General features: G+C 45.7%; 2 protein-coding genes across 2 annotated transcripts in view; both read right to left on the bottom strand.

Annotated features, from left to right (window-relative positions):
- TSPAN9 (tetraspanin 9) overlaps positions 1-3,815 on the bottom strand; it is a 191,745-nt gene extending 187,930 nt beyond the window's left edge. The window contains exon 1 of the mRNA XM_074901904.1: positions 3,727-3,815. The gene's annotated coding sequence lies outside the window, so the exon portion shown is untranslated. The remainder of the gene's footprint in view (positions 1-3,726) is intronic.
- A 9,445-nt stretch (positions 3,816-13,260) lies between these two features.
- The window catches only part of TEAD4 (TEA domain transcription factor 4), a 46,388-nt gene continuing 39,223 nt past the window's right edge, over positions 13,261-20,425 (bottom strand). The window contains exons 9-11 of the mRNA XM_074901902.1: positions 18,030-18,170; positions 16,409-16,561; positions 13,261-13,675 (exon numbers count right to left, since the gene is read on the bottom strand). Of these exons, the coding sequence (XP_074758003.1) occupies positions 13,562-13,675; positions 16,409-16,561; positions 18,030-18,170 (408 nt within the window). The 3' untranslated portion in view covers positions 13,261-13,561. The remainder of the gene's footprint in view (positions 13,676-16,408; positions 16,562-18,029; positions 18,171-20,425) is intronic.

Below are 20,425 nucleotides of genomic sequence, written 5' to 3'. Positions count from 1 at the left end.
CATCTTTAAGTGGTTATGCTGAAAAGGCACTTTGTACATTAAGAATCACTAAAGGAAAGCAAGTTTTCAAATAGAAAGTCTCTTCAGCCCCACTGCCCACACACACACCTTTCCAGCATAAACCCTTAGCATGGTGAGGAAAATTTCTAATTTAATTTTTAAAAATTCTTCTACTAAGTATCTTAGCAACACATCAGCATCCTAAAATCTTTCTCCATTTCTTCATCTCTGCCGCAGTTTTACACGTCTCCTTCCTTCTCAGACCACACACCTGCTTGATCTTCGGATCAGGTAATTCGTGTTGAAGCAGGCCTGAGGAGGTTCCCCGTCTGCTCTACTTTAGATAGAGTCAGCTATGAGGCCACAATAGGCCTTTATCCATCTTGGTCTTCAAAACCTGTGAGGACAGACATTGCACAACCCCTCTGGGCAACCTGTTCCAACACTTGACTGTCCTCATAACAGAAAATTTTCATTACGTATGGCTTGAACCTCTTGTTTCAACTTATATTTGTTGTCCCTCATGCAACCACTATGTACCAATGTGAAGAGCCTAGTTCCATTTTCTTGATAACCTCCTCTTAAGTACTGGAAAGTTACTATAGGTCCCATCAAAGCTGTCTCTTCTCCAGGCTGCACAAGCCTGGTTCCCTCAGCATACGATCCTCATACTGTATCAGGGCCCCAAGCACACTGAAAGGCCTTTGAAGGCCCTGATCAGCCTCACCTCCACACCCATACTCTGCCCACAACCTCAGGAGCTCCATTTAAGCCCTGTCTTTGACCTTCAGTCCCTGCCCAAGCCGTATTGTAGGTGTGCCTGTCTCCAGCCATGCCTGTCTCTGGCTAGGGACCCTGTTGATCCAGACCCTGACCCATGGCTGAACTCCCTCACTTGACTTCAGACCTGCTGTATCACTATGGACGTGCTCAGTGCTAACTGGACCATGTCTGACCCTAATTACCACCACTGGGCCTGATCCTAACCACGCTGATTCACGTCTCAATTTGATTTTGGACCCGCCTTATCACCACAAACCTGCCTGATGATCTAGACTCTTGCTCGGCACTGGCTGCCTAACTCAGCACCATGGGACATGGCCCTGACTGGTGGGGCACCCACCCTGCCAGCTGGGTTACCACACTCAGCTCCCAGCTCCCCATCCCGTACCGAGGGCCAGCTGGTCCATGGCGCGTGCTCTGGCCCCCAACAGACCTAGTGGCCCTTCACTGGACTAAGTCCAGCTTATCCACACCTTTTTTTCTCCAATGGCAGAAATGTGGATGCAGTATTCTAGACTCTGTCTAACAAATGCTAAGTACAGAGAGATAATCGCTTGCCATGGTATACTGACTGCAGTCTTACTAGTACAGTCCTGTATATTGCCCGCTGCCTTTGCTTTCAGGGCACACTGCTGGCTCATGCCCAGCTTCTTTAAAGCACTCTCATCCTTTTATATGCATCAATAAATGTATCGACATTCTTGCAATGTAGAAAACCAATAGGGCATCAGTCACTTGCAAACAGCACAATTCTGAAACATGACAAGAGTGAAAACCTGAGATGGGTTTTCAATCGTAAAACCCAAGTGCAACAGGAATGTTAACATACTGCTTCTAAAACAAGCAGTCTCTTCTGATCAGGGCCCAACCAACTCCATACCAGCTCTCAGAGTAATCATGAAACAAAGTCTTGGATTCTCTAATGCAAGCTTGCTAGTTTCACGTGCCACAAACGTGAAAGTAACTCCTCCGATCAGTGCTGCAGCCTCAGTATTGGTTTGCTTTTTTAGTTTATGCTGTTCCCATATTTCACTCTTTTATTGCAATTTTTTTGTGTATTTGGGGAGGAAGAGGTTAAACACTAAAAATAGATTGTGGTGGAAATGCCCTCATGGACAGGCTGAGGTTTGGCATGCTTTGGAAGAAAATATCTTAAAATAGCAAGGAAAGCAAAGACTGTGGGATATGCATCTCTGATGGCTATCTCTGTTAAAATAACCACAATAACTAAGATAACACTGACATTCCCAGTTAACCCTCTACCCTCCTCCGGAGAGATGAACAGGATCATTCTAAGCTCAGAGCTTTGTCTGAATAATGCAAATGATGCTGCATGAGTTATATCCTGATCCCATGGTCTTCTCATGCAGCTTTACTCGTGGTAATTAAAGAAAGTGCAGATGCTTAAAACCAAATTTGCCGTAAGTTCCACAGCCTCATTATAGAAAAGACCTTGTCTGTAGAATCTGCAATTTGAACATCATATGAAAGGGGAAGACCTGGAGGCATTGGAGCTACATTAGCTCCATCACTTTTCATTCTTGGAGGTCAGAAAAAATGCAAAATGGAAGCAAAGGGCACAGAACTATGAGGACTGATTTTCTTCCTTGGTGTTATCAATCACATGCATATCACATTGATAATTATCTTTTGAAATTGTTAAAATTACTGAGTGCTAACTTTGGCCCCATATTCTATACCAATATAACTCACATGAATGCATTTATTCAGTGGCTATTATCCCTTTGCCATTATACGCCCTGGCTATAAAGAACTTCATCTATCTATCAACTTACAAATAAACCATGAAAACTACCTGCAGCACCTGTTACTAAGATCTTTGCTTCAGTAATATGTTAAGTTTTGGCATCCACAGGTAAAGTTTAGGCCCATCTAGGAGTAACAGCACAAACAAACTGCATGATTTGATTCTCACGGCTGTTCTGAAGAATATCCAACTTTTTCCCAGTCAAATCCCGGGTGACTTACCCCAAAGTCTTAAAATAAGTTCAGTGCGGTCAGGTAGGAAAATCAGGTGCCCCCATTCCTAGCCCTGTGGTTCAAACCACAAAACTACACATAGATCTGATAAAAGGACTAAGTAAAGAAATGCAGTTTTATTCACCCTTGTAGTCTAGTTTTACCCCAGCACAGCATCCCCGTACCACAGGTCCTCCTGCCTGCCCATAGAACTCTGGAGCTGAAGGCCCTTTCGAGAGAGGCAGCGCTCCCAGAGCTCCCACCTCCCATCAGGAGCGCGGTGACAGGCGGATATATCCAAGATTCAGCAAGAGAAGTTTCCAAAAGCTTGAACAGGAAAAGGCAAAGCTGGAGTCAAGTTTTACATAAGGGGGAAGGCAGGAACTGTCGGCACCCCCTCCGCGGGCGGCTGCCGCGGAGAGCTGTCAGCCCAGCCGCCGGCTGGCTCCCCCCGTCGCCCCCCGGAGCGTAGCCCCCCTCCTGCCCCCCGCGGGGGCTTCTCCGCGCTCCCCACCCCCCCACCCCGGTTCACTGCCCTCACACCCCGGGGCAGCCCCGACGGCTGCGCAAGGGGAGAAGAAAGGAAGCCCCCCCCCCCCCATTAGCGCTGCAACCGGCGTATTTTCCCCGGTGGCGGGGAGAAATCCCCCGCCGAAGCCATCTGCTCCTCGGCGGAGAGCGGGACCGCGCACCGCTGGGCTCGCCTCGTCCCTCCGAAATAACTTTCCCGTTTCCGCGAAAATTATTCAGACATTTTTTTTTTTGGGGGGGGGGGGGGGTGTTGCCGTTTATACCACACACGCCTTACCCCGACAAGCCCCCACCACACCCGCCGGGACCCCGTCGCTCCCCAGCGCCTCCAACCGCCAGGCCGGCGCCCCCCGACCCCCCTTCCCCCCCGCCCCGCTCCTGCCATCTCCCGGGGCCTGGCAGCGGCCGCCCCTCCCCGCCGCCGGGTCTCACCCGCGCGTCCCTGGGCCGGGCCGGGCCGGATGGGGCCGAGTGCCGGGGGAGCGGCGGAGGCGACGGCAGGACACGGCTCCAGCTCCTGCCAGCGGAAACGGGAGGAGGGGCTCGGACCGGCGCGACCGAGCGGGGAGGAGCTGGGGGCGCTGCCCAGGGGAGGCTCCAGCCCCGCGGAGAAGGGGAGGGAGCGTCGCCGGCCCGGGCCTCCAGCGCGCCTCGGGCTGCCCGGCGCCGGCCCGGCTGAGTTGGGGAGCGAGAGGCCGCCGCCATCCCGCGGGAGCCCCTCGGGTGGGCGCCGGGGGCAGCCCCCGCCGGGACCCTCCCAGCGCTGGGCTGCGCCGGGGCTGGGGGCAGCTCCCGCCTGCCTGCGCTGCCCTGCGGGGCCCGGGGTTGAACGGCCCCCCGGGGCTGGCGCGGAGCCGCCGGGCTGAGGCGAATCCGGCCCGCGGGCGCCCGGGCCGCTGCTGCAAACCGCAGACCCGTGGCTAAGCGGCTCGGTGGTCCCAAGCCGGTGGCTGCCAGGGGGTCCCTCTGGCTTCTAGCGCAGAGGGTGAGCTCCTCCGAGCTCTGGTAGCAGGAGACGGGGTCTGCACGGCGTGTTATCTGTGGGGAGAGAAAGCCATGAGGGAGGTGCTCTCACATCCGACAGAAAGTCCCCACCTGCCGTCCCCTGGGTGTCGGTGGAAGTGCAACAAAAAGTTACTGGGACCAACTTCAAACGCCGTCCGCGCAGAGGTGTCTCTGGAGTTTTAACACCGCTGAGGAAGGTTCTGCCGAGGACCACGGAGCGAAGTGGTGTGTGAGGGGGAAGTATGTAAACCGGGGCAGAGATACCTACAGACACAGCCCGGGGCGGTTATGAACACGGACCCCCCGGGCGAACCGAATGAAGAGCAACTCAAGGCTCATCTGTAGATATTTCTGCAGAAGGAAGATGTGTTTCACGTTCCTAGGTCCCCTGTGTATTCTTATTTCCTTCCCTGGTGCTGCTGTTGTCACATTTACCAGTTCAAGGGCGTGTTCACACCAAATATTTTCTCTTATACCTTCCATTCTGTCTTGTGTGGGTTTTTATAAACCGCTCAGTTCAACAGACTCTGAGCATCCTGGTGGTAGTGCTGCCAACAACACAACTGTTACCTACCACATGTTTGTTCCTCTCTCTGCCAGAAGAAAAGCATGTGCAGCAGATTTCTGTTCTTCATTTATTTGTGTGCAAAAGTACACAAAAGTTGCTAAAAAGCAATGAAAGAAATCTGACTTGCAATGCAGCAGGAGATAAAGATATCCGTGGAGAGAATTTCATTTAGTTCATTGGTTCTAGGCTCTGAAGAAGGTCCATCTCCTGGATGCTGTAGTTCTAATGCAGTAACTCCCATTGTACCTGAGGACCGAAGGATCTTCATTCTGGAATTGTTGTCAATCTTTAAATAAGGCCCAAACTTTGAAGATAAAGAACCACTTCCTCAAAAATGAGCAGCACAGGAAGCCAGTAGACAATGAGGACAAGTTTGACTGTTCTGGTGGTGGTGTTATTGTTGTTTGTTTGTTTTAACTGAGATAGCATGATGTTGTGTTCTTTACCTGTTGCCATAAGCACAAGCAGCTTTATACCCAGGTATATGGGATTTCCATAGTTCAAGTCAAAGTGAAAGATGAATAGGTAAAACCAAGTCATCATTTGGAGTCTACCTTAGAAAGAAGGTAAAAAATATATGGGAACCTTGTATGAACTTGACAATCACTTACGGAAGAACTCGAGGATCACTCTGAAGCTGGGGACTGAAGTGGCTGGTACTGCAGATGCACCTTCTACCAAGGAGACTGCACTAGGCTGCAGATCTTTTTTCAATATACTAGTAAGCTTAGGAAAGTAATCTCATTAGACTTTTGTTTCAGCTTCAACTAGCTGTCTTCTGCCTGTGACCAAATCATTGGATCTTTTGCAACCCTTTCTCTGCTCACCTGCTTAGATGATGCAATGGGACTATACCCCAGTCTGTGAGGTTACTGACAGTGCTGTTGTCAATCTAAGTTTCTGGATGTCTTCTCTTGTAGAGTAACCCTGCTCTTGCTGTTGCATTACAAGCGTGCCAGTTGTCTGCTGCCTTGCTGCTTGGTTTTGATGTAGGCTGCTTGCAGGATTGATGAAGCAGCATGACTCCTTCACAGCTTCTTGGAGGCTCAGCACGTGTTCTCTCTGCCTATTGCTTTAGAGCAAGTTTGAGGGTATTCTCACCTGTCTGAATCAGTTTTTATTCTTTGCTGTCACCACTCAAGTTCAACTCCTTCATCTGGTCTAAGATGTCAAAGAACCAAGGAAAAAAGAGCTAGATAATGGGGGAGAAAAGGTCACTTGGAAACCATTGCACCAAAGGCTAAAGCATGTATCTATTACTCAAGGAAATGATGATCCTTGAGTCAAGATACTGAAATAGAGATTTAAATTCAATCTCTGCCTCTAGGCCTACCCACATGTTTTCTCTATTTGCAATGTCACTTTAAGAAGTACCCACCCCCTCATCACAGATAAATGAATGAATTCAAATGAACTTGTCTTACCTGAAGTGTTTCTTGTGGCTTTGAAGTGAAGATGAAGGGAAGGCTCCTGTCTTACCTAGTTCTGTGTTGCTCAGACCCATGGTCTTACCCCAGAAGCGTATTTTTAAGTGGAATCATTTCAGTAATTGAGTTTGACATGATTCCACAAGCAGATGTAGCTGCACAATTGAGGGCTGATAAACTGAAATGTGGGGGTTAGAAAAGAAAGGAGTCACTGTTGAATGGAAACTTTTAAGCTGCTTTTTTATAAAGAAAGCGTGGATATTTAGATCCCTGTTTTGTCACTTTATCTTCTAATGCCTCACTGTTGTGGCTGTAAAGTGATGAGGTGAATCAGCTTTTGCTGTTTTGTCCTTTGATTTTACAGCAAATTCGTACAGGCTAAGGTTAATATTTCTTCCCAAAACAGAAATTACACTTGTAAAACACTGATATCCTCATTTATTGCTGGTTGTTTATAGAGTTAATTTATCCTGTTCTCTTGAAACTAGGCTACCTCTTTTTTTAAACATATGCTGCTTTTTGGTGTTTGATTTCCTTTATTTTCAGCAAAATTACAGCTGTCTCCTAGTTCTGATGTACTGTCTGGTGTCTTCTGGTGAAATTCCAAGAAAGGAAGCTTTGAGGACAGACATCTACAGTCCTTTTAATCTTTGAAGTATTTTTACATGGATCTCACTCAGTCTGCAAGGGGACAGAAGCCTTTTAGTCCAGATCCAAATTTCCAGTACTCCTTTTGACTCACAGCTTTATTTAATCTTTGTCATCTGGTAGCCTCCGTAAAAGTGAGCTCTCCCAGACACATGAATTTTCTGTTGGTTTCTCTGTTGAGTTTGAAAGGTAGGTAGATATCTCTTGCTGATCTTGGTTCTTGGTGCCAAGGAGCTGTGAACTGCAAGAGCAACAGTAGAAAGGAATAGTGCCAGAGAAGAGGCTTTCATTGCTACTAAGCAAAAAAAAAAGACCTGCATGAATGTCCCTAAATCAACTGTCTTAAGATTTCATCTGTACTTCAGTCTGTCGGCTTGTATTCGTTGCTTTGATAATGTCTTAAAACTCTTCTAATGTGATTTTATTCATGATCAGCTGATGGACTAAGTAGATTTCTAGGGCTCATCTCCTTTAGGGACTATTCCATGGGGTCTGCTGTACCAGTATAAACGTGCAGTGGATGCATGAAAGGCACCAGGCTCCTATTTGCAGAAGAGTACTAATACACATCACAAGCAACTTTCCATCGCTGGGGGACTACATGCTGCCCTTTCTCTGTACAGGCTTCCATTTCATAGCATGTTTGTTGTCTGTCCTGGCCAAAAATACATTTCCTGAGTCAAGTTTTCTTCTCATGAGTGAAGTTATATTTGATTTGTTGTCTGCTCCACACGTTTCAAAGATCAGGAAGGAAATTGCACAGGGCTGAAATAGGCAGGTGCGTGCATTGGTAATGGACTGAAGGCAGTTGTTGACCTTCACACTTGTGTGGCCTACTGTGGGGGCTGGCTGGTTTGCAGAGTAGTTAATTTGGCCCCAGGTGGTTTTGTCACATTGCTGTGGCTAGCAAGGACACCCGATGGGCCAGAGTGGGACTGTGTTTGCATGGAATTTCCATGAATCGCACAGAACAGAAGGCATTCCGAGATGCTCCATTTTCTAGGTGTTCAAAAGTACTTGGCTTGTCTTTCTCCAAGCTTGACTGATTCTGGTTACCAGCCATACAGATCTTATGGAAAGCCTTTAGAATCTCTTTGGAAGTCAATTCCTGTTTGGAAAGCTGTTACTGTTTGGAAGTCATTTCCTGAAGGCCTCTCTGTGTTGGAGACAGTAGCCACAGCAGGAACTTTGTGCATAGAAAGAAGGTGCAGGTTTTGCTTAATGGGTGCAAAAAGTGCTTCTGTCCTTTACTGGCCACTTTTCGCTCCTGCACGGAGAAGGTTAATAGTACAAGGCCTGCACAGTCCTTAAAAGCAGCCTCTGCAAGACTGGGTGAGAAATACTTCACTGTATATAAAAAATAAATGGAGTCCTTTTCCCATACAAGAACCAAACCATCTTTCTCCAGCTCTGACTTCATGGCATCATCTTTGCTATCCTACTTGCCCACATCCTTCCCATGCTTCAAAGCACAGGTTATGATCTAGACACAGGCGATGAGCAGCAAAGAAGTGCAGTATGCATGGCAGAGGCAGTGTCATGTCAGCTGCTCCACAGTAAGGTCTGGTGAGGACTCATCCCTGTGAGGGACGCTCCTACGTGCAAAAAAAAACCCCTGCACTTGGACACTTACAACAGATCAACTGGTATGCAATAGCTTAATGAAAAAACAAGTCAATTAGTCCCTCTTCCACATCAGATTGATTGTCCAGGCCCACTGGGACTCCAGCACTGCAGGGCTGTGTTTTAAGGCTAGTCCTTGTGCAGCTTGTGCTTACCTGAGCACAAAAATTGGAGGTCCCCACTGACTGGAAGCCAGCCAGAATTACTGCAATCTACAAGAAGGGCATGAGGGAAGACTCAGGAAACTACAGGCCTGTTAGTCTAACCTCAGAACCTGGAAAAAATATAGGGAGGATTACACTGGGGGCTATCGAAAGGCATTTAAAGAACAGTGCAGTCATCAGGCACAGTCAATATGGGTTAACAAAGGAAAGTCCTGTCTAAATACTCTTATAGCCTACGATAAAGTTACCCACCTAGTGGGTTAAAGTAAAGGCAGCGAGTGTAGTTTTTCTGTATTTTAGGAAGGCTTTTGATGCAGTGAGATGAGCAAGTTCACAGTGTGCTGAAGGAAGAAGTGGCTGGAGGGCAGAGCTCAAAGGGTCGTAGTGAATGGGGCGACATCCGGTTGGTGACCAGTCACCAGCGCTGCTCCTCGGGGATCAACTCCAGGGCCAGTTCCATTCAATATATTTATCAGCGATCTGGATGCAGGTGTTGAACGCACCATTAGCAACTTTGCTGATGGTACTAAACTGGGAGGTGCTGTTGGCTCTCTGGGGGGACAAGAGGCCTTGCAGAGGGATCTGGGTAGATTGAGGCATTGGGCAATGATTAACAGCATGAAATATAACAAGGACAAATGCTGCAGTCTGCACCTGGGATGGAGTGATGCTGGGCACAAGTATAAACTGGGAGAGGAGTGGCTGGAGAGCTGCCCTGCAGAGAGGGACCTGGGGGTGCTGGCTGACGGCAGGGTCACCATGAGCCAGCAGTGTGCCCTGGCAGCCAAGAGGGCAACCGCATCCTGGGGTGCACCCAGCACCGCACGGCCAGCCGGCCAGGAGAGGTGATCACCCGCTGTGCTCAGCGTTGGTGCGGCCTCCCCTTGAGTGCTGGGGGCAGTTCTGGGGCCCACACTTTCAGAAGGATCTGAAGGTCCTTGAATGTGTCCAGAGGAGGGCAACAAAGGTGGTGGCTGTAGGGCATGTCCTGTGAGGGGCGGCTGAGGACTCTGGGTTTGTCTAGTTTGGAGAGAAGGGGCTGGGGGGCGACCTCGTCGCTCTCTACAGCTTCCTGGGGAGGGGAGGTGCAGAGGGAGGTGCTGAGCTCTTCTCCCTGGGATCCAGTGCCAGGACACTTGGGAATGGTTCAAAGCTGCACTAGGGGAGGTTCAGACTTGACATTAGGAAGCATGTCTTAACTGAGAGGGTGGTTAAACACTGGAACAGGTTTCCTAGAGAGGTGGTTAATGCCCCAAACCTGTCAGTGTTTAAGAGGCATTTGGAGAATGCCCTTTATAACATGCTTTAACCTTTGGTCGGCCTGAAGTGGTCAGGCAGTTGGACTAGATGGTCATTGTAGGTCCCTTCCAAGTGGAACTATTCTACTGTATTCTAAAATTCTATCTCTATATGAAGCACATTCAGTAGGTCTTTGCAAGTAGTCTATATTCTATTCCTCTGAAATCTTTGTTGACATGGAAATCCTCAGGCTTTCTCACTTTCTAGGCCAAATGGAACACCTTTTAGGGCCTGGTATCACCTCTTCCACAAATAATGAAATCTTCATCCTCTGGTGTATGTCTCCGTTTCATTTGAGTGGGTAGCACCATGAGACTTTCATCTGAATCTCACACTCTTCTCTGATGTTTTGTGTTTGTGCAACTGTCCTTTGACAGTTAGTTCCAACATGCTGTCCAATTTTGGATCATGTTCTGACTATGTACCTCTCAGGCACTGACTATCTTTTTAATAATTTACCTTTCATTTGCCATCTTTCTCTGGTTCTCTCAAGGACATTTTAAATGATATTTCAAGTCATTCTTAGTATTTATTCTCCCAGTTCAATCCTAGTGCTTCAATGGTGTTCAAGTCGCTCAAGTTCTCTATACACATTCCACTTACAAAAATCTCTTTCAGTGCTACCTGTAGATTAATTTAGCCTGCTGTTTTCTTCATCCTCCAGACTACTGATGATGTTGAGAATGGATCTATATTCATCTTTTTCAGCACACACCTTCCCCTCAGTTAACACAGTCATGTCATCTTTGTTAAAGGTCTTTTTTGTAGTTTTCTTTTCAACTAACTGCTGACAGCCACACCAGTGTGAACTCATCCTTAATACAAAAATTTTTAGCAGATCCCATTATCAAAATTTTACCTTAATAAACTTGTCTAACTCACTTGATTTATAAGTTCATTTTTAATAGTTCATTCTTTACTGTTTCTTGAATGTTAATTCCTTGTGAGGAATCAACTCACCCAGCTGCAACACTGTCAGAAAAGATTGTATTGAATCCTAAGGTCATAAACTAAGTATTACAATTCTAGAGACACCATTATAGGTTTGAGTAAGTTTCACACAGGCTTTGGAAAACAGCTCACAAAGAAACTCCATACTTCCAGCCAGAAACGATCCAGAGGAATACTAAAGATTTAAGTAATTGAGGAAAACACTGCATGTTTCTCTACACTTACGAGCTAGTAAAGAACAATTGCTCTCAATATTCTTCAAAATAAAACCATGATGAATCCAAGGCATCAGAAGGCTCTTCCTCAGAAGTATTGCACGGAGTGGTTGAAGTTATTATTATCTAGCTAAGTTCAGTGTTTACCAGGATTTTTTTAAATCTGGGTAAGAGAAAGCACAGCTAATGACACACACAAGAAATTCATGAACACAGTCAAGTGGAAGAGCTAGTGAAAAATTAGAATGTTGAAAGAAGCATCTAAAGCAGCAGATTGCCCAAAACATCTTGTGGGGAAAAGCTAAGGAGCCCGAGAACCCCTGGGAAGTGAAAGAACTGAGAACTGGTGTGAAAGATGCTAGTGCTTTCTCTGAGAATAATGGAGTTTGGAGGAGATAACTGAGTACAATAGCAGATCATGTTTTTAAAAGAATGTATTCCAGTAAGGGAATCTTCCCTCCTTTCCTCCCCCCCTAATCTAATATACCAAGTGGAAGTGATGCTGGTGGTACACTGGAAGGTGACTAAGCATCTTTCATTAATTTCAATGAGAGGATGGGGAATATTTAACAATACTTGTGAAAAAGCCAGTGGAGACTTAGATCTTCAAGTACTCGAAGGATTAATCTGAGTCCATAAAACGTGGGAAGAACATTCTCTGGGAGTGGAAGATTGAAACTTTGAAGGGAGTTTTTAATTGGAAGGGAGATTTAAGTGTGCGGGAGGAAAATCATCAATCTGTGAGAAGACTCCTGGAGTACAGTTATTAAATGAGTACAACTTACAACTTCAAACACAGAAACAAAATATTTCAAAGGACAGGAAGATGGTTAAGAAGCTGGAGGAGATATGTAAGTCTGCAGGCCTCTACAGATGCTGTGAAGAGTTATACAGTTTCTTCATGGAATCCACAGAGCCCTTTAATCATCTGACTGAAAGCTGTAGAAAGGAGTACCAACAAGCTCATGAGTTCTTGAAAGAAGTCAGATTTCATCTGTGTGTGGCAGAAGCCCTTACCTTCTGGCATTCTAATAAACCCATGATTTCTGACTGCATCTCAGATTCCTCAGGTAGCCATGAGTACTCTTCTCTGTGCCAAAAATGCAAGGATGGAAATGTCTGAAATAAGCGTGAGAGGTGCTTCCTAAAGTGTTGTGATGCATTATGGAAAGAGAAGATGTAACACCATCTACCCAAATCCGTGCCATGGGACTGTCCCTAGCCACACAATAGATGGCCTGTTCAGTGGCTGCCAGAGAGCATCATGAAACGCAGCTCTTCTCCCAGAGTAACGTGAATGGTTGGATCCTCCCCCACATCAGCAGCATGGTGGGAACCAAGATTATTGCCTCTCAGTGACTCTTGAGTAAACCACCTCAGTTTACAAGTAAAGCAGAGAGACTGTGTTTGATTGTCTTGGAAACATGGAAAGCTAACCTCTTTTCACTATTCTCTCCCATCCTCTTCCTGCAATTTACTGGCCAAATGGCATTCTTAGCAATATTTGTGCACTTCACTGACTGCAACTAACAGGTGGAACAATTTGATCCCAGTAAACAATTATTTTGCTGGTGCTCAAGAAAAGAGGGGAGTCTAGCTCCCCAAGCAGTGCTAGCTGTGCAGGGAGAATGGAAGCAAAAGCAGCAAGAATTATTTCAGTCAGTCAAATCAGCAGACCTGATACATGGAGGAAATCTGCTGGGCAAGACATGATTTAACATACCCAATTTTCTAAGCATAACAATTTAAAAAGTAAAAAGTTGGTCTCTCACATGCAAAAGAGAGGAAAACACTATCCAGCCTCTAAAAGAGGAAGGCTGAAGGAGCCTCTGACTGCACACCTGCTGAGGTGGACAGCGAGACAGGCAGATGTGTGTGCTGTATGTGCAATCTCTGTACACATGCATGTGCCCACACATGTCTAACTGACACCTATATAAATATATGGTAAGCATGTCTGTGCATGCGTTGACCTAAAAATGAATGTATAGGAGTGCACACACTCAGACTAGATGTAGCAAGAACACTTTCAACCTGTTCGTATGTGGTTGTGGAAGCTGCTGCCATTGCCCTACCTCACTCCTTTTAAGTGAATGATCACACCCTGTGTGTACCCTGTGGGAAATACATTCCAGAGGATGAGTTTGTGGTGAAACCTTTAAGCAGTTATTTCCCTGTTTCTTTGACAAACCTGGAGATACAAACTTATTTGACCCTGTCAATCACAAAACAGCTCAGAGGTGCTTTTCTGAAAATACACAATATCTGCAGTTTATTCTTCAGTTTGGTATGATGGGGCAGGGGTTGTTCAAGCACAGGGTTTTTTCTTAGACATGCATCCCATGGACAATTCAGGGCAGAGAGTCTCTAGTCCTTCACCAGCCGGTAGATGTGATGCTGGGCACCATGGTCACTAGTTGACACTTCAAAAACATATGCTATGCACAGCAAGGTCTCCTGTGTGTCCCTGTTTGTCACAACCTAGACAGAAAAGGAAAAGAAACTGAGATGGCAACTGCTGTTTCTTTGCTTACATATTCCAACACATTTGGCATAGACCAAAACATTAGTTTTTGACTACAAAACATTAGTATTGGCTACAATAGGCAAAGAACAGAGAAGTACAGGAAGAATATACAGCTCGGCCACCACAACACCCAGTCTGTGTGCCCACACCCCCAAGTGAAGCACTTTCACAGCATCACTACAATGCAGTGAAGAGACAGGGAGGTGAGCAGAGTTCACTGTGGAGAAAGGAAAGCTGTGACCTAGCAGTGACCACATAAGTGGAAGCAGATCCACTAGGTCCTCTACTCCCCACCCGGTGGTGTTGTGGATTTCAGCAGAGAGAAGGTGTTTCACAGAAAACCTTTTTACTCTTGTCGGTTGGGTATAGAGAGGCCACCCCTGATGGCACATCCACTCCTGCTCACATATGTGTTGATGTATCACAGCCATGAACAGTTCTTTCCTTCCATTTGCTCTTGCTCAGTGGTAGACACAGACCATGAGGATTCTAGAGTATAACTCATTTTACAGGAGACTTACAGGTTTGACTCCATTACACCTCCCATTCCAAACGCTGTAGATGTCAGGAGAAAGATGGCTGCTACACTCACGTGTTCTTACGGAAGCTCCTTTTTTTCCATTTATTTTTCTGTGGTCCCTCAGGAACCTTAGCTTGTCTGCAGTGTGACTAAGTGTCACCAGCACGGTGATGGAACAGTGTTGTCCTAGTTTCAAAAGCATGCACTGCCTACGCTACATGGCAGGGACAAGCAAAATGTTGCGCCCAGAGCTCCTAGTTCTGCTTCCCTCTCTCTGTCACTGCACAACTTAGCACATTCTTGTCATCTGAGTTTGTGCCATAGCTAAAGCTTCAAGCAGTTCTCTCCTGCTAGAGGAGATACCTTTTTATCAGCAGTAGCACCAACTTAACTGCAGAAGAAAAACATAGCAGCTGGAGGCTTGAACTGTACCAAAGCCTAACTGTTCTTGTGAAAACAGGAAGAAAATAGCTGTTTTCAAACTTGCTTATTGATTTCAGCAGCTTGATTTTGGTCTATTGTGTTTTCTTTTCTTAATTCGTGATTCAGTTTGCAGCTGAACTAGAGAACTAACCCTTCTCCTTCCTTCTGCAGGCTGTTGCAAGTTACACACATCCAGGTGTGGTAAGGCACCAGAGCCTTTCCTGAAAAATGGGCTGTGAAATCTTGGGAGGGCTAAATCCAGAGCAATGTGCAAAGCAAGATAAATCATCCTAGTGAGATTAGGGGTATCTAAGATCATGAAGAGGGTCTAGAAAAAATGTAATTAAGCTTTGTTCGGAAATTGGTGGTGGGGACCAAAGACTAGCAGCACACCTTACATTAAGCACGACTGTTTTTCAGCTCCCCAGTGGGGAGTGGAGGGTGGAAAACGCTCAGCCTGCTGCTCAGGAAGCAGGACTGAAAGGCAGTATCTAAAAGGATGTGCCAGCACCCATGTGAGACCTGCACTGTAACAGGAGGTAAGGGAAGGACGTGAGACTACTCTAAACACAAAGCCCCAGATGAAGTGTAATTATACGGCAACTTTGTTTATAAAATGTATAGCAAGCGCTGCCCTAAGTAATGAAACATGCAGAAAGCAGTTACAGCGTTTCTCAGTATGGATTACAGCATGCAGGCCTTCCATCTCTCTGTTCCTGCCCCCTTCATGCTTTTGCTCATCTGAAAAAACTCTTAGCATTTATACTTCTCTCTTCTTTCAAATGCTAAAGATCTTAGTATAAACATGAAAGAGTAAAGCCTCCTAAAGCCTTCTGAGGTATATTATTAACCTTGTATTTTATAGCTCAGGTACCTGAGCCACAAAACAGTGAAATGAGTTTCCTGAAGTCCCACAAGATCTCCAGAGAACGGAATGAAGACCACTTGGTTTCCATTCTTTCATACAGCCACTAGCATCTCTCCTACTTACCCAAGCTCAGGTTCCCTGGGCAAAGATCTGTGACATGCCTTGTAGAGGCGTGCACAGATCTCAGTCCATTAGGAAAATCTACCTTTTAAGCTGTCTTTGCCCTCTTCCCAGATTTAGGCTGCATCTGATGCTGGAAAGGCTCCTGGTATAACACAGACACTAATGCAAACCTAGTTGCTGTAGCACTGTAGTACCACCCTACCTAGAGGTCGCAGTGATTCGTAAAGAGTTTACCCCAACATGCCCCTTCCTTTATGTGCCTCCATATTCTTTCAACATTCAGGATGGCCCTAGGAGAACAACTTTCCTCCCCCTGCCCCCCCACCTTGTCAGTGAAGAACTCTTCTCATGACAAAATTATATAGTCACTTAACAGTGCTCTTGGTTTTTTTTACCTTCCAAAAAGGGCCAGGGTACAGAAAGGACCTCAACGTTTGTCCAACAGTGGAATGAGCATTTCCTTCACTGACTTTTGCATCCTTCTTCCTTTATCTCTCTGCCTCATGAGTTCTCCCTTTATCTTTCTTTTTTTGTTTCTCTTACTCAGGTCTCTAAAATTCTTCTGCTCCTTCTCTGCATGAGTTACTAGCTCTAGAGCTCTGTAAATGGTCTTGAGGTGCAATATACGTGAGAGATACTAAGTTCAATTAGATGCTGAGATGTAAAAGGAAATCAGCTTTGACTCACAACAGTGAACTCCTGCATGGGGCTTACATGTTTCCAAGCTCCAATGAAAACAGTTGAAAGTCCCACCTGTAAGATAGTAAAGTTCTCCAGCACACTGTTCATCATATACTTCTCAGGAAGGTGCTTGAGTTTATGAATGAAGTTTATCATGTATTCGCAGAGAGGGGAACGGTGAATGCGATAGGAATAGTGTCCATTTTCATAGCGTGCATACTCTGTCTGCAATGCAAAACACAAAAGGGGCACATGGGGTTAATGATGTCACGTTACTAACATTAATCACATAAAACCATTCAGAACTGAAAAATTACAATGGCATTTTCAAGTCATTTTACTAACAGTAATGAGCTGATTAATCATTACTCTACATTACTTTGCAACAAGGTCAGTCTCCTTGAGCCCTCCAATTTCTCTGAGTTTATTTCTTTTGTCTTTAGAGCAGTGGGTTTCAGCTTATGAGCAGCAAACTTCCATGGAGCTGTGAAAGGTAACTAAGAGGAGCAGACCAATTGTCAGCTCTATTATGGTCTGCATCTCTACTGAAAAAAATACTAGGTGTGAACGAAATGAAAAAGTTAAAAGCTACTGCTTTAGCAAGACCAGGAAACTCCTAGTAATGATGACAATCATATGCTTAGGGTGCTTCACAGCTGGGAAGGACTAAAACCTTCTGATACCTGTGAGAGACAACAGAGTATCTCTGCTCCCCATTAGGAGAAGGTCTGGCCAATGTTACACAAAGGGATTTTTTTGTTCATATCCACATCCTAGCTCCTGTATAATTTCATCTTCCTTTAAACAGAAGCTGAGGCTGGATTCTATCATTTCACAGCAGACCCTTAAATGCCTATTACCTCCTTTCACCCCAAGAGCTTGCTCTCCTTTCCTGTGCACCACGACACCTTTCTTTGGCCTGTTTCATCGCATCATGCAAACACATAACCAGACTTCAGGCATGTCTGTCATATGGCAGGAGACGGATCTTGGGGAATGATGTAGCTTGAGCTGACTGCTGACACAAGAACACCTGGTGTTCTGTATGTAAACGCTCCTCCTGCATCTAAGGGCTCCTTGAGCAAGGGAGCAGCAGGAAGCATGTCAGAACAGCTCTCGTAGCAGCTGAATGTGGCATCAGAAAGAATTTCTTCAATGCCAGATATACTCATAATTATGCAACTCCACTGTTGCTGGAGCTGTAAGTGTACAAGCACCAAGATAAGCCTCATAAAACTGTAAGTCTGTAAATTATTTCGGTCTATTAATTAATGGCTATAGTCTATGAATGTTCTGTTTAAAACCACTGATGAGAGTGAGGTGTTGCCTATTTGTTTTCACCATTCTGGACTATAAAACAAGGGTCCAGGTTTCTTAGCTTTTCTTTGCTCCCCCAAAAAACACAGAGAATCACCAGAGGTGAGAGTCTTACATATTCACCTGTCTTCAGAAACTGAGATTTAAACAAAAATTAGCCAACACTACCACACCTTCAATGAAGTCCTGAGACAAGGCCATGTTGCAGGCTGGAGCAATCTTACACCTGCATGTCTCAGAAATAATAATCTATGGCATTCATCTCCCCACAACAAGCATGGCCTATATTTTGCCTTGAGATATACAGAGGATGCAAATACTTGAGTGACAAAACAGCAGCTAGAAAGAACCTTGCACCCAGGTGTCTGCTTCCTACCTCCACTTTCTCCACCACCTGCTTTCCAAAGGAACACACTTTTGTGGAACAGGTAATGACCATGTTTTCTGGGCTCTCATATTGGCTGGAAACGCCATAGAAAGATCTGGATTCATCTTCAATATTGGTGTTCAAATCAGCCTGCCAAAGAAAAAAAAAAAAAAGGGGGGGGCAAGAAAAATAGGTGGTTATCAATAGATGGTTGTGGTGGTTTTTTTCACCATTACCTTGTGCAGCCAAGATTGTAGAGTACTGGAGAGTCCAAAGCTCCTTAAGCGGATCAGTGTGCATCAACAAGCAGGGAAAATCTGAAGAGTATACACTAAAATCCAGTTCCCACTTTAGAAAATGGTGGGGAGAATGTGCATACACACTGGGGAAATCTGGTGGAGTATCCTCTTAACATGAAAAACATATGATACAGCCCCTTGCCTTAGCTGGTATTTACCATAACTGAACAGTGCCAGAACACCATGGAGGTGCCCAAAGAGCATGCGGAGAGCAGACAGGAGGGCACTGTAGAGACAGAGCAAGGCAACAGACAGGCTAGACGGCTGCCTCGCTAAGGAGGAAAAACAAGGGTACACCAACTGTAAAAAAGCTTTTTTTTACCTGGATATGCAGGTAAGGGGAAAGACACAGAGCAGAGTGAAGGACCCTGTGAGTACACACACATCAAGCTCCGGCGCTATGTCAGACAGGACTCAGCATAAGGAACGTAGGCTGCTGATGGATCCCGCCCAGTTCCACCTGAATACAAACCCATCTCCATTAGAAGCCACAGTTTTCAAATGCGGGTGACTAAGGTTGGCCAACTGAAGCCTCATGTTGGGACCCAACTCCTAAAAATCCTGGTTGTCTGAAGCTTCCACCAGGGGTCCTTCAAACCACACTTATGGAAAGAAAAGGCGGTTCCCTTAATCCTGAAAAGGCAACGCGTGTGTGGGAATGCCCAGCCCAGCCTCCACCCTTTCAAAACGGAAAGGGTAAGAGCTTCTCTGTACTTCACAAGTGGAGGTGTTAACTCACATCAGCAGAAAAGTCATGATCAGTTCCCATACGCTACTTCAGACTGCTCTATTCTTCCTGCTGAGCTGAGGGAAACGGGAAACTGAAGAAAAGCGTATTCCTGCTACGGTGGATACAGTGTGCATTAGATGCCATTCTTGCATAGTTTTCTTAGCATATGTCAGAAATTTTTTTGATTTAAGATCTAGAGCAGCGCTTAGAACAAGCAACGCTAGCCTTGGAACTGGACTATCTCAATAATGAATCCCCCTTTTCTTTGCCATACAAAATACTTGTCTCTGCCATGAGATAATACTGTTAGCTTATTTCTCTTAAGTAGCAATTTCACAAGAGGTTTAAGTCAATCTAGAAAGTGCCAGTCCAGCCTTCTCCCCATCTGTAGCCCCACAAGCTTGCTGCTGCCTTTGTGCCACCATTAGCAATTGTACAACTCTGTGGTTAGCCACATGAGAAAGCTGATCCCAGTCAAAATCAATTTTGGTGTGGTTTTGGTGAGTTAGTTTTCAGTCACACGAGAAAGCTCACTTGGATCTCCACAAAGCTGCTGGGGCTGGAAGGAGGGTGAGAACGCACACAAAAGTTGAGGGCACCAAGACTGCCTGTTTTGATAGCAACACATACTCAGGTTGGCTTGAGCCTCTTGGGGAAAGTGCACCTCAAAGTTCTAGTTTGATAACACCAGGCTGGTCCTGACAGCAAGAGAACAGTCTCACTGTCCTGGAGCAGTCTGTGCCTCCCCATTCCTCCTGTACTGACACAAATGTTTCTGTAGCTGTATTACAAGACTTGCTGAGGAACTAACTACTCAGTTAGTTCTCAGTGGGATCAGCTCCCTGACCTGATTCAGAAGCTCTTGTGTGTGTTCAGACAAAGAACATGTGTTGAGAGGATGGGCAGCAATAGGAAAAGCAGAAAGGCTGCTGCTTCTAGTGAACGCTGGGTTTGAGTAACTGCAGCAGTAACTGGTAACCTGCTAGAAGACACACTGTTGTCATTGAAGCTACAATTTTTGCCCCTGGACAGTTGGGCTTGGCCATCTCTGCACCACAACACTCACCAGCAGATCCCATTGCACAGAGTTACTGTCACAGAACAATTCATTTTGCCAGTAGCAATGCCAAAAACACCAGCAAGAAAAGCAGCCATGTAATTATGTGCAGTATTTCCATTCAATCTAATTCCATGGATGTTAACTTGCCACTTCAGGTGTGTGAAGGAGGAGGTGCTAAAGGAAATAAAATGGACCATCTCCACATTTATTTCAGAAAATTCAGTTCCATTTTCCACTTAGCACAACTGGGGCATTGCTGCCACTGCACAATTGTGCACACGTATTAAAACAATAATTACCTTTCAAACAAATCAAT

Source organism: Athene noctua, chromosome 3 (genome assembly GCF_965140245.1).
Source record: "Athene noctua chromosome 3, bAthNoc1.hap1.1, whole genome shotgun sequence".
In the NCBI taxonomy this organism is placed as follows: Eukaryota; Metazoa; Chordata; class Aves; order Strigiformes; family Strigidae; genus Athene; species Athene noctua.
This window is presented reverse-complemented; position numbering and strand designations above follow the sequence as displayed.